Source organism: Aptenodytes forsteri, unplaced genomic scaffold (assembly GCF_000699145.1).
Source record: "Aptenodytes forsteri isolate BGI_AS27 unplaced genomic scaffold, ASM69914v1 Scaffold241, whole genome shotgun sequence".
Lineage (NCBI taxonomy): Eukaryota > Metazoa > Chordata > Aves > Sphenisciformes > Spheniscidae > Aptenodytes > Aptenodytes forsteri.
The window spans coordinates 9,940,362-9,955,206 of record NW_008795252.1 but is presented as its reverse complement, the minus strand read 5'-3'; the positions used below and the strand labels follow the sequence as shown (position 1 = coordinate 9,955,206).

The following is a 14,845-nucleotide window of genomic DNA, read 5'->3' as shown; positions in this document are numbered from 1 at the left end:
GTTGTAGAAAGAAGTATGTAGTATAAATAATATTTGGATTTTGAATTGCACTTGAAGTTTATATTTGAATCTTTGGAAGAAAACAAAACAATGTAAATTTTGTTATTTCTCATTTGTGGCTTAGTGGAACCTCTGTCCAAGCTCATTTGTGGCTTAGTGGAACCTCTGTCAAAGTAGAAATCAAAAGGGAAAAAAAGAAGAAAGAAAAAAAAACCCAAACACCTGTAATCTTATTTTATGAATTACATAAGAACGAGTCCCATGCCCTAATGTCCGAATGTTTTTATCTGTCGTCTCCTAAACTTCTTCAGAGGTTTGCCGCTGTCAATTACTTCATTGAAACAGATTTCGCTCTGGATTTCCGTACACCAGTTGATCCCTTTGAAGGCATTTACAATAGGATAGGTGAGAAATGAACAACAACAACAGTAGTAGTCTTGTTTTTCTTTCCGTTAATAGAGCATCTAATTAAGTACAATATATAAATATATAAATATATACTTCTATTTATGGGTACATTAGTAATGTTATCTTTAGTTACTGTAAATATTATTCATGCTTAAATCTTTACTCCCACACACCCTATTTACTCGTATCTATTTGTAACTTTGCTTAGATGATTAAATGACTTCTCCAAGTGCTTGTCACTTCCGTTAACACCAAACTGAAGCCTTTTGGACTTTTATAATGTTGGATAATTGTTTACTCTGGGACAATCTCTTTCACCATACATTATTCCAGGAGAAATGACATCAGTTAAGATGCAACTGCTGTCCAGTAAAGGGTCGGCTATTGCCTCTTCCTTGGGCACCCCTCACATGCAGACCAACAGAGTTACCCCTGAGGACGACACACGTGAGAGAGGCTCACTAGGGAGGAATTTTTGTTGGATCTGCCACCTTTAAAACGCTGGGAACATACCTGTGTCACAGGCCCAGGCTCTAAGGGGGGTGAGGGGGTGAACAGGACACAGCTTTGCGGGTGAGTTGGAGGGCAGGTCCTGCAGTCTCCAGGGACCCGGCGCTCCCTTTTATCGCGAGTTTGCAACTGCAGTGCCCATCAACCACGGGGATTGTACGGTCTGCAAGAGAGCATTAGCCTCGTGGTCAGGCCTTCCTCACAGAGCGACAGGTACTGGTGGGTTAAGATGATGATAAATCCTGTGTCTCCTGCAGTTTCCTGGCACAGGAGCCCATTTCAATGAGAGAGTAGCTATTTTTGTTAGTATTTCAGCCGCTTTACTTTTAAGTCCCTTCCTCTTGTATATCATTTTCCCTTTTGATCCTACAAGTTTATTACATGGAGAAATCAACTACCACGCCAACATCCTTTCAGAAAAAGACGAAAATACAGTTTCGTTTCACTGCATTTTTTTTTGCATATCTACCCTGTAGTTTAGCATACCCTTGGATGCTCTCAAAGACATACATTAAGGGTGGTTACGGTTAACTTCTTACACTTTTTTTGTTTTTGAGCAAGTAATGTTTAAATTTACAAAGTTGTTTCCTGTTGGCTACAAGCGGTTGAATACTCCATTTCTAAGAGACACCTTAAGTATTCTTATGAGTTTTTCTACTTGGTCATGTTGTAATTTTGCTTGCCTTCTTTCCTTTTCTGTTGAAGAGCATAATTTTTTTCTTTCTGTGCCTGAACAGTTTTAACTTAGGGTCTAACGACTCAGTTTTTTAACTCACAGATCTTAGGTCTTTCGAGCTTTCTATACATATATATATATTTATATATTAACCCTCATTTCAAAACGTAACATCTCCATAAAAGTCCTTTTCTAAAGGCTGTTAAACCTAACTTTTTGTGAGGATGTTGAAACCACTTTTATTAAATATTCATTATGGGTTACTAAAGGTGGATATTTGAAGGAGAACATCTCATCAGTCCTAGATTCAGTGCATGCCTGGAACGAAAAAAAAGTTACGTGTATCTTTTTCCTTAACAGGAGTTATTTGTAGGAAAAAATTAAATCTTAAAAAAGCAAAAATCATTTTAGGTACTCAATAAGTGTATAGCTAAAAAACTACTTCAGCCGAACAGTATTTTAAAGTCTGATAGGTTATTCAGAATGATTAGAAATGGGTCAGGATTGCAGCCATCCTACTGACAGATACGATGGAAAAGATATGAAAGATATGGAGAAAAATAACTTCCTCATTTGCTGAACAATTTACAGTGATCTTTAGTATTTCAAACTTCAGTAAGCGAACTTTGGAACCTGATGCTGTGCAGTGAGGTTAGTAAAATCCTTGCTAAAATTTTTGCTTAACAACCCACACGTTTGGACATGATACCACTGTACGACACTGGTGCCAAGCAGGACAAACTTCCTCTCTGGAACAGGGCTGAAAGTAATTGCCTTACGAGTCCAGAAACCACTGGCAGCACCGTAACATTTTCCAGGTTCTTAACTACATGGGGAATCCAGTGCCAGACAGCGACTACGAGAGGGACGTGGCCCAGTTGTGGCCACTGTTAGTGGGACCTTGGTAGAGCTGTGAAAGGTGAATACAGGAGGAACTAGCTGCATTTAGTGCTGGTACAGCTTGCCCTGACTTACAACCACATTAGACAAAACCAGGGTTTTGTCTAGTTCATCCTGACAGACAACCTAAGAGCGCGTGTTAGCTCATATTCCCCGGAGCCATGTCAGGGCATGGACTCCACAGTCAGGACAGGGCGCTCGGGGACTTCTGTAGCAAATGCAGACTTTGCGTTGTTGAAAGCAGTGAAAGAAAGAGAATAATTTGGCCTTCAAAAGTATGCAGTGAAATGCTTCTGAATATATAGGGGTTTCGTATGTGACATACTTAGAAAATGAGTCAGGTTTGAATGTTTGCAGCTCTGCATAGAAATGCCCTTGGATGTGCAAATTTCTAATGAAATATAAGTAATGACAAGTATATAGGACTGTCTGAACCAATTTCAGCTGATTTGTATAACAGCACAGAATTTTTACATCAGCTCTAAAAGTTAAAAATACTTTGACTTTCATGCTGGATTTATAGTTACAGAAACTGGCGGTCACCAAATAGAGGGTGAGCTCAGCTCTTCATTTGTTAATGTAGGTGTAGGATGTCTTCATTGTCAGAAGTCAGAGAACATATTGCTACTATACAATAACAGTACAACAAGGAATGTCATCTTCTATGGAGAAGACCTAGACGCATTTGGGAATCAAAAAATATACGAGGAGAAATATGGCCGCCTTTAAGAAAACCAGCTTCATTAAATGAATCAATACATCACAGAATATAAAATTTTGGCTTTTACCCTAAACATGAAATATTGCCTTTAAACATATTCAATAAATACAGCCCTGTATCTGTTCTTATAGAATTACACATTGTACGCAGGATAGGTGCAACAACATGTTTACATGTTATTACAGCAAGGCCGAAGAAGTGTCCATTTGTGATTGCCCAATTCCACGTCACAACCCGAGCTTTTTATTTTCAATTTGCAAATGCCTGTGTGCCTAAAAGCTGCACCTGTAGCACTTACCATTCTAAGCCTCTCTTCCTGCTTTAAATACTGCACTTATTTTTGGTGAGGTGGTGGTGAATCATCCCTAAACATTCTTGTGTGCCACCAAATCACCACCTGCATACCTGCTGCAGTCCAGGAGACTGCAACAAGCAGAAGTTGCTAATCAAGCCCTAAGTCGTGCCGTGAAAGCGCTCGTTAGCGATTGCTGTGGGCAAGGTGCCTCTGTGTGTCATTTGAGTACAGGAAGCATCAGGATTGGGTGTCCAACAGATTGCCACCTGCATCTTGCCTGCAATAGCAAGATTTATTCTGCCTGAAGATTTAGCTCGCCAAAACTGGATTTAAAGCTGCTGAAGTCTTTTTTCAGCCCATTTTCTTGCCCTGCCTTCCTTCCTCCATCATACATTAGATTTTTACCTAAAGACCAACTTTTCAAAAGAAATTTATTTCCTCATTGTGCCTCCCCTATAGAATAAAGTTAAATCACAGTGTGTTATAACTACTGAAGATTTAGACTCATCAGCTTCATACTAAGGTAAGCTTACTTAAAAGTAAGTAAGCTTACTTAAAACTAGCTTACCTAGTAAGCTAGGTTTAGTTTAAGTTTAGTTTTGTTTTAGACTAGCTTAAATAAATACAGGCTTGGTCGCAGAGTTTTCAGAGAGTCTGCATTCTGAGTTGTCAGCTGGTTTTGAAAGAGCACAGCTCGCCTGTAGTCCTCTGTCTGTAAGCAGAACGCAAGGATGATGCCACATGAACAAGAAACATGCTTGCATGCATTAAACATTCAAAGGGGAAAGTCAAACCCCACCCCATGCCCCTTTGTAAGCGTGCCCAACAGATTCAAATTTCTCAGGTCAGTCTTATCTGTAAACAACCCAGTTTTAATCTTGTGGATATTGAGTTGCGAACATCAGGAGCAAAAGTAGTGGTACGATTCTTATACAGGAACTGCTGACAGGTCTTGGCCAGCAAAACCCAACTGCTTTGTGACAGTTCCCGTATCTGGACTCTAAATACCTTTGCGTGCTCTTAAAAAAGAAGCTGGAGTGAAATCTTCAACAACTGAATCCAGTGGCGAATTTCTCGGCCACCTCAGGGGTCTGGATTTTCCCTTTTCTAATGATGGGAATGAGCAACACGCAGTTACTTGTACCTGTGTCATGACCCTTTTCTAATGATGGGAATGAGCAACACACGCAGTTACTTGTACCTGTGTTCAAGTAGTTGCATTTTTTTCATAGTTTAAAACCACTGATTGACAGGAATGGTAGTAACTGGAGAAGTTCTATAGACTCTCAGTACTTCGAGAGTTTAATGAAATAGTTTTCTAGGATGAGAGACTGTTGTAAGCACTTGGGGGAAAAAAAAAAAAGACTTTTGTCTCCCATAAGAATTTATGGAAGAAGGGAAATTTCTGTAAGGTAATACGAACTTATTCCTCAGTGTGAGACTTGGATTCAGAGAGAAGTCTCATGTTTTATCGTAACGTTTTTCATCTGAATAGAAACAGACTGGGAAATAAACTCTTAATGTCAAAAAACTGTTATCTAAGTATCTGAATATATACAATTCCAGTTTGTTATTTCATTTATTTATTCTGTTTCATCACTAAGCTTTTAATCTATAAGATTAATATGTAATATACAAGAGTAAAATGTACAGAAGTACCTTTAGATGTAATAATTTAAACCATCTGTATTCAGAAAGCGGAGATAACAAGTTTAAAGATACACAAACAATTGCAATTCAATTTTAGCTGAATTTCTCAATATCTAGAAAAAGAAGTGGCTTTGCTTAATTAAACTTTATTTTAATGATTGTGAAAATATCTTTTAGAGTTTGGTTTTGTTACTTTAATTAAAATTATTTTGTAAATATTGTTTTCTATGTTTTATACCTTAGAAAGGCCGTTAATTTGCATTGACAGCAGCAGATAACTCCACACAATGATTAAAAAGGTACTTTAGGAAACTGGGGTGGATGTGGTCAGTAGTCAGATTCATCCTTCCAGATGACTGCTCCTGTTATTTCTGCAGTCTCACTGGCATCATCGGAAGAGTTTTCTGGGGCAATTGAACCTGCTAATTTTTGTAGAATTGACTATCAAGTGTCATTCTGAAGTGCTTACCATTTTCATAACATATAAAGAATATGTATTTTAAAGTTAGTGCTAGCTCTTCTTCCATTGTTAGGATAAGAAACCACACAAAACTCAGAAATAAAAGGGAATTCAAAAGATTATGCCCAAATATAGTATAAAGACAAGGAAAGGTATGGTACCCCTGTGCTCCTCGGTAGCAGTGGAAGTGATAAAACCTCGTGTTGGATCAGATCATAGAGCCTTTTTTAGGCAAAACTGCCACTGAAGTCAGTGGTAGTTTCACCTGCATAAAGTTCACTATGATCATGTCCGTCATCTGTTAAGCAGGAATTTCTGGTAGACTAGATTTGGAGGGGGGGGGGAGGGAAATACCTGGAGTGTAATATTGGTTTCTGTACCAATTTGCTCTGTGTAAATCACTGGGCAAGAGTGACATTTTGAACTAAATCCTTGTAGATGCTGCTGGGACTTCTAAGCTTTATTACCAATGTAAATTATGTACAAACAGGTATTTCCATATGAAATGTACCATGATAGTTTAGAGCAAAGATAGTGAATAACTGTACAAAATTTGATACTTAGGAAATAAAATACAGTGGTCTAAGCTTTACCAATATTTTAACAATACTGTCAGATTTGTAGTAGAAAACGTTGTTGTAAATGTACCTTATAAGAAAATACATTTCCTTTTGCCTCTGTATATTAATAGCTTTGATTTCTATGTCAAAGCTCAAAATGAAGCATGTAATAAAACTTTTGTTAAAATCACTTTCATAATAAACGTAAAATGGAATGGGTACCCCTGCCTGCCATTTATTTGTGTACATGGAGAAGGCTCCACGCACCAGTGTAATGTAGACAGGAATCAGAAGAGAACTTCACTTTTTTGATAGCCTTTACATATTTTGGTCTAATTTTCATCTTCAGGCAACAGAGAGCTTTTCCTTTCTCATCAAACAACTGGAGTTTGTGAGTGCTGGGACACTGAGTTACGTTCCTTCCAAACAGACTTCAAGGAGAATTTTTCAGAGCAAGAAGAAATCCTGGCTACAGCAAAGCACCACATCACCAACATTCCTCCAGGACCTTTAACCATTTCTTAAAATAACTCTGACGTTACTATGTGTATCTCATGCAGGTGCCCTTTCCCTCTATTGAGAACCTGCCTCAAAGAAAGAAAGAGGAAGGAAGCTCTCTTCCACTGGTGGCCTGATGGGCTATTCCCACCACAAGCTGCCGAGAAGACTGGTGACTTCCAAACTCACATCCTGCTTGTCCCATTGAGGACTAGGTCGAGAGGAAACTACGCTTGCACCCAAAAACGATGATTTAAAGAGAGGTCAAAAGTGTCCTTTCCTCCTCTCGTCCTGCTGGGGAAAAAGTGTGTTTGCCCAGGCCCTCCTTGCTGCTGAATTTTACGATGGTAGTTACACTTTTGCAGTCCAAGATTACAAAGCAAGTAGCATTTGTACAATCAGTGGCCCAAGTGAAACTCCTGATGCTGGTAATGATGAAAATGGATGATGACAGACTGACAGAAATAGACTGTGTAGTGACACAAATAGGTCAGTTAGATCTGATTTAAATCATATTTTGCAGTTTAAGAAGAAGTGCAAGTTGCCATTAAGGTTATGCAGCCCGCTAGACCAGACAAAAAGCACGGATGTTATTAATTCAATTGATAACACCTGTAACAGGTTTGCCACTCAGCAGTGCTTGTTAGGAGATGAGCACAGCCTGCGGAGCATTGTTAACGCTACAGCAGTCACCTGCTGTAGAACGGGCAGGAGACTTCATATACATACCAGCACGGTGCGTGCTATTCTGCTGATACTCATGGAAGCAGCTTCTCTTGTTAAGAGAAAGCATTTATCATATGACAGTATGCTCCACTGATTTTATGTATGTTATAAATGATACAAATACTATCAGTATGACTGATGACTATTGGCGTCACTGACAGGTTTGAAAGGCATAGAGACAGCTACATTCTGACTGGCTGCAAAAGATCAATTACTGCATTTTTCAGCTAGCAGCAATCCACTTAGGTAATATGGGCAGTTACCCTCATTACACTCCAAGAAGATACAGCATCACTTTTATCAGACTACAAATAGTGCCATGTAAGATGGTGCTCAGCTGTCTTTATAGCTTCAGAGGTTTAAAGGAGTAATAGGAAAAGTCAGCTCCTATCAAAGACAGAGAAAAGCTGAACTCAAAAGTTCCTAAAGGTCATTGGAAGTCAAATTAATTACTGGTAATGTAGTATCTGCGTACAAGGGCAAAAGCTGCTGAAAGTTCAGCGGTCACGACGATGCACGTTTGAGTATGAGATTCTAGTTTACTGAAATAGGCATTGCCTGGTGAGAATCGCAGAGGGGTCCATTCTCATTTCAGATCTTTCCATGACTTCCCAACAAGCTCACAAAACATAATGGCCTGATGAACAGCACTCCAGTGCGACCCAGCAGGTAAGTGAAGGCAGACTGGGCATACTCTTCTCTTTGTTTAGCCATCAACATTGACTGACTCCTGGTGTCACAGAAGGGTCTGTCCTGTACAATCACAATAAATGGCTATTTTTGCCTCTTAAAAATAACATCTAAATGGGCAGTCAGCTGTGAACTGCTGGCAACATTCCTCCAAATCTTTAAGTTGCAAACCAGTCTTCATTCCCAGAGCGTTTTTAGGAGACATTGCCTTGCCACGGGTGCATTTTCTTTCTCCCTCTGTTTTATGTAGCTGTGCTTGAACTCCTGTAGCACATGAAGGAAGCTAACACAGCTGCGGTCTGCTTTCTCCTGCCCCTGTGCGCATCTTGCTGCTGCTGTTCCGCAACAAATTTCCTCCTATCATGTTGCTAGGCAGGCAACATAAACATAGATGTGCATGCTCTAGGTAGCCACAGACTAGTTTTGCTACAAAATGTTTCTATGTTTAAAACGTAAATCAAGCGAAGTACCATAAGCCCATCTGTGCATTTTATCCAATATGGTATTTATTTAGGAGTCAGCACTATTACCAGCCACGGCTTTTTTATGATCATTTAAGGAGATCCCTCACTGACTAGCTCTAGAGAGCCCCATCACTGCCCAAGGAGATGGATGCCAGGTACCTGGCCCGTCAGCATCCTGAGCCATTCCAGCACGAAGGTGACATACATACCAGTTGTCACCTCTGCAGTGTGCCTCCTGATGCACGGTGTGAGATGTGCTACACTCCAACAGCACTTCCTAACATGCAGAATAACATCACGTCCAGCTCACTTGTGTGTGCAACAGTACTCCTAAGTAACAGTCATAACTTTTATAAAAGTAATATATTAGGCGACATGGTATGTATGCCTAAAGACACAGGCAAAGGAGGAACAGGGATCTGCCTTTCTGAAGGCACCCAAGCAGCTTGTGACAAACTGCAGCACTGGCTGTGGAGGTGCAGCAGGATGCCTTGGGACTAAGGGCAGCACGTTGGATTGCCTGCATGGATGTGACACGAGGTGAAGATCCTTGAAGCTTCCTGGCAAGCCGCTTTTTCATCTTGTACCCCTGGTATAAGGGCAGCCTCCCTCCAGCCCAGTACTGCTTGAGCAGTGAAAGCGTCTTTGAAATTAAGACACCTGCACTTGTCAGTGTGTGTTATGTCAGTGCATAATATAAATGCAGTAAATATGTTTCCTGGGGGATACAATGAGTATTGTTTGTACCAGACAATTTGTTTGGCTTATTATACTTAAGACACTGATCTCGTCAGACCTTTAGGCTAGAGACTGGGCCCAACCTGCTAAGATCATTCATCTGTCTGCAAGCTGCTGTCCAAGGCTCTTTTTCTCCAGGGCTTTTTCCAAACTCCACGCTCACACGGACACCCGCCCCAAGACCAAAACATGGGTTTCCCTCCTGACTCAGGTGCCCATCCAGCCACACAACAGGACAGTGCAGCCCTGCTGTCACACAGTAGTTGGGGTACAGGAAAGAGACTTCGTATAAGGCCCTTGATGGACACCAGCTGACAGGTGAGTGTTGCAAATTTAACTAAATGTGGTGCTTTATTTTTCTGTCCTCCTTCTACTGCAGCCACATGCCCGGACATCACTGCGGTTTGAAGCTCTGAATTGATGACCCCACGGCTGTCTGAGCCTTATGTGGCGCATCACAGAATCGTGCTCACAGCCTCACAGCTGGTTGCTGTCACTGCCTCTGCACAGGTTCCTTGCCAGGTGAGTGCAAAGCACAGTCAATGCTGTTTTGGGGATTCTTGCAGTTAGAGGGATGCAATAGCTTCCCAAAAATATACCTGTCCACAAAAGCAGGTAAGCAAAAGCTACACACAATCACTGCTATTTTAAGGCAGAATAATACATTTTGCATTCTTGTAACAGCATCTATGAGGTTCTAGGCTCACAGATACAGCTATGATAAAGTATTTACAGCAAATGATGTTCCTCCCTTCTAAGCCCCCATCTCAGCTTTCCATGCTTAGAAGTTCTAGTTTTACTGTTGGGAAAGTTGTTTATTTGAAAGCAAATGGTTTCTTTGATAACATATTACAGCATTTATTGTAAAATGCATCAGAAATACATCCCCTCATCTCCTTTTTATTATTATGTTGAGGGTCTCTTCTGCCCCTTACATCCCTACCTCTCTTCGGGAGAAGGCTTCCATGACATGCTGCCAAAGAGGAAGGTTCTAACGTGAAACAACAGGAAGTGGGGAATGCACCCCAGATCTATCAGGATCAGATAGCCATAAACATTTGGAATAAAGCCAGAAACTGCCAGACTCACAAAACTTTGTAAAACTCTAGTTGTATTTGTTGGGGCCAAATGCTGCTTCACATATGCTAACTCATGATAAATTCCTGCTACAGGGCAGGAACTAAATGAGGTAGTGGTGGATAAGTCATCGGGACTGCTGTGACAGAGGCACAACAGCTGCATGGGTTGGTCCCCTACAGATACTGCCAGAAGGCTAAATCCTCTTATTTTAGACTGGGGCAGTGCTTGTAAGCTCAGCCTTGCTGAGAATTTTTTGCATTCTCTGCAAATACCTATGTAAAGTAACCCATTAAATTTAACAAGCGCTTTGCCTGAGTGAGGACTGCATTGTTCAGGCACTGTAAATTAGTCACTCTTCCTAAGAAAACAATCAGAATAATATACTGTGGTAACTTTTTCTTTACAAAGATTATCCACAAATACCTGCTTTCATAATGAGAGGCTGACAGTGGTATCTCTGGGCTACGGCTCTGGCATCGCAGGTGATCTATGCCACAGAGAAGGAACAACTGCTCCTGAAAGCCTCACTGTGCAGTCTGGTGGCTGAAGTGGTGATGGGAGAGCGGTGAGCGCTGGATGCCGCTCCCTGCTCCAGGAATTACTCCTGTTGTGGAAAAACAGCAGAAAAGTGGGGTAGGCTGCCAAGGACAGCAGTTGAGTAAGACCACATTAGGTAACTGTTGGACAAAGTCAGGGAATAGCCCACTTGCTTACAGTTGCTTCTGTGTCTCAGGGTCTTATCTACTCTTAACCACACTGATTCTGACTGTGTTTATTACTACTCGGAGTTTATCAGCAGCAGTGTAGCCTGCCCCCAGACCTGCAAACTCACCCAAACAGTCTGGAACCACAGACAGCTGGCCAGCAGCCAGAACTCCTACCCAAAGTGAGGTGGAAGTGTAAATAAGCACTGACAACGCACCTGCCTGCACTTGGCGAGAACACGAATTATGTAAATCTCATGTTGGAGCAGGATCACTCTTCCCCTTGCCTCTGGACAGGGCATGATCAGTGTGGCTCTGCTGAACAAAGGAATGAAAATACATCCCGCTTTTCTTACTCGGTCTGCCTAGGGAAAAAAGAGTTTTTTTTTTTTAGGCAATTAAAAAGTTTGACTTAACTATAAAATAATTATTATATATTTTCTGGGAACTTATTTTTATAAAGTCATCTGGCAGAAAAGAAGTAAATGAACCACCAGTTCAAATTAGCAGTAGTAAACACTCCCAACTTGAGACATTTGGTATAGTGAGTAAAATCTGTGCAAAAAACCAAGTCGTGTAATTTGATATACTTGACATAGACTGTGTAGAACTGTATTACGTTGTGTGCATATATAATATGCCATCAGGTATTAAGTCTATGGCAAAGACAGAAATGAGGGACGGGTGGCACTGGGATCCTCTTCAGTAAGCAGGATCCCCCATGAGGACTGGTAAGTGATCTAGTCTCCACATTTTATAATACTAGTGCAAGATCACCACCACAGCCATCCTTTTTTTCCAAAGCACAATATTAGCAAAAACATCCTCAAACTCAGAGTAGCATGGCGGGAACCCAGTCAAGGAACACCGGAAATACAACTAGTTTTTGATCTGCTGCTGTTTAATCAGGTAGGCCTCCTTAGCAACATCCTAGTAAAGCCTTTATGCTGGGGAATTGTGGGAACACAGCACGTGGTGAGGCAGACAAAGTCTCGGGCAAAGAGGAAGATTTGCCTGCATTTACTATTCAGATATCCAACCCGAGGATTGTGCTAGATCCTCAACTGCAGAATGGCAATGTATAGTTACAGCATGTAGGCATCATTTTTAATCTCTTTCTACTTTCTCCGTGCCTGGCCAAGCTATTGCAGCACTTTAATTTACAGACCCTCCACCTGCTAACTCTTATGTGGAGAGAGGGGTTGCCGCTCTGGGTAGTTATATAGGACACCAGTCCAGCAACACAAGAGAGGGCATTGAGCAAAGAGGTATTTCTTCAACATGGCATTCACGTACATTCTCCACTGACTGTGCTCTGTGAATTTGAGGCTTTCTTGACCAGCTACTGACCTTAAATTCCTATTTCTAGAACCTGCCTTTTATTTCCAGGACTGTAGGACACCCCTCCCAGCATGGTGCCATGCTGCCAGCAGGAGCAGCGCTGAAGTCAGATCCTGGCTTGATTTGAGGATAGGCTGGCAGGAAAAGCAGTTTCCACAGTCCCTGGAGCAGACAATCCATAGAGGGAGCAATGCAGGCGCACCTAGCAGCAGCAGCAGCTCTTGACTAGCTAAAAGAGCAGGCACGGCAAAGCCCCAGCCTGCACTCCAAGCAGCCACCAGCGTCAGATGCCTTGCTTTGCTCTTGTGTAGCTTTATAACCGTACCTGAGTTGGGACCAAAGCTACCAGTAATGTTTAGGGAGCCACACCTTAAACTGATTTAGGCTATTCCCTACAAAACCTGAGAAGGAATGGATTTTCTTAGAAATGTCTTCTAAACAGCACAAGAAAAATATTGGGAAGCCACCTCCCTCCTACAGGCACTTGCAAAGAACACACCTCCCTCTTACACTGACAGATATTGAAGAGAGGCCTAGCGTTAAAATTCACTTGTCACAGTTTAAAAAAAAAAAAAGGTTTGATTTAAAAAATGTTTGGCACCATACATGGTGCCAGTTTTTCCTCTACGCACACGACTCAAAGAGAGCATCTCCCGTGGCTGTGACTGGCAGTTAGCCCCTCTCATGCCTCGCACCCCACCTGTAACCCACTTCAGAGGCTACAGCTGGGGCCTTCCTGAAAAGCCCCTTCATCATGAAACACTGTGAAACTCAAAAATCTTGTGGCCGGCACCACGCCACGAACGCTGTGGTTTTATTAAAGCTTAAGGCCAAGAGAAGAACAAAACACAAGCAGAACCCGCACCTCCTCAGCAGACTAAAGCCCCCTCAGACCCCTTTTCCTCAGGTGTAACTGGAAACCTGCCGTGCCCCTCCTGAAGCAAGCCACCGCCCAACGGCCGCAACCGCCCCTCAGCGCGGCGAAGCCCCGCCCCTGGCAACGCCCCGCCACGCGCGCGCAGCTCCCTCCTTCCCTCTCAGGGGCCGCCCCCACCCGGCATGCTCCGGTCTGCGCCGGGGCGGGCAGCGGCAGCGGGTAGCGGCGGTGCCCGGCCATGTCGGGAGACGGTGAGGAGGATCTGCCGGCCTTCGTGGCCCTGCACGGGGCCGCGCTCCGCGCGTCGAGGGTCCCGGCGCGCTACTGGGAGAGCCTGTGCCGCAAGCTGCGTGGCGAGGTGGGTGGCCGCGGACCGTTGCTGGGGGGGAACGGCGCTGAGGGAAGCTCCTTCGGCGGGAAACACCGCGCGGGGCCGGGGGCGAGGGGGCCCGCTTTCCCAGCGGGGTGAAGAAGAGAGCCAAGAGGTTGCTCTGCAGGGGAGGCTGAGAAAAGCTTCGTGCCGGTTGTTACCGAAGCTGCAGCTTGGGACTGTAAAAGAGATTAGGTGTATTGTGCATATCTGATTTCGTCTTATTGTTGTCAGCGTAAAGCTTGAAAGCGTTTGGGGATCCTGGTAACCGGAGATCCAGTGTTGGAGAGAGGTGATGAGTATGTCCTAACGCCTTCGGACCTTTTTGCCGAAGAGGAAACTAGAAAAGCAACAGTGGTAGTAGTAAAGCCAGGATGTCATCATATGTTAATGTATTATGGTTTGGGTTGCCTTTTAGCTGATTCTTTTTTTTTGCCCTGACTCTCTTCACTTCCATGCTGGTCTGCCCAGTCCTTAATCGTTTATAACTGTGCAGAGCTAACTCAGCCAGCTTGTCTTGTGTATGCGTGAGTTGCCTGTCTCAGGGGTGGTTTTGGCCGGTTGGTTTGTTCATTTATTCCTGATCTGAGTAAAAGCCGTTCAGCTCTTGCAGAGAATGGGGATGGTGGTAGAAGAACGTTCCAGCAATGGTTAAAACAATAACAATGCAAGGACTGCTTTGTAGAGCATCTCAGAGCAGCGGTGCTGTGTGACTTTTTATCAGGCGAAATTTTGGGCAAGTTGTAAGCCTTTGTAAAATTGCTACTCATAGATGCAATGACATAAATTTGGGGACATTGCCCTTTGTGAGCCTTTTTGAGTTCCCCTGTTGTAGTAAAGGAACAAGGAACTGAGGCAGGAAAGAGACACAACCCAAAACTAGTTGTGTAGAGACTTGAGAGCGCTCCAGGGAGTCTGGAGGAGTCTGCCTGGAGAAGGAAATAAGAATAAGGTGAACTTTCAGTCCTGGGGAGAGAAAGAGATCTGATGGGAACCTCAAGGTATGGGGAGAAAAGGGAACTAGCGGTAGGGTGCTGTTGAGCGTGATGAGCAGTGGAGAAAAAAGCGGGATGGGATGAGAAGTTTGAACAGGAAGTATAGGACAGTGGGGAAGGAAAGGGGACTGTAGTTTAACACACATGTACAAGTAAACTAATTTCTAATTACTTGAATGCTT

At 42.8% G+C, this 14,845-nt stretch overlaps 1 protein-coding gene across 2 annotated transcripts in view; it reads left to right on the top strand.

The window, feature by feature from the left end:
* The first annotated feature begins 13,502 nt into the window (after positions 1–13,502).
* Positions 13,503–14,845, top strand: part of TTLL12 (tubulin tyrosine ligase like 12) — a 29,675-nt gene continuing 28,332 nt past the window's right edge. For both annotated transcript variants that reach the window (XM_009279047.1, XM_009279046.1), the window contains exon 1: positions 13,503–13,656. In XM_009279047.1, the coding sequence (XP_009277322.1) occupies positions 13,537–13,656 (120 nt within the window). In that variant the 5' untranslated portion in view covers positions 13,503–13,536. The remainder of the gene's footprint in view (positions 13,657–14,845) is intronic.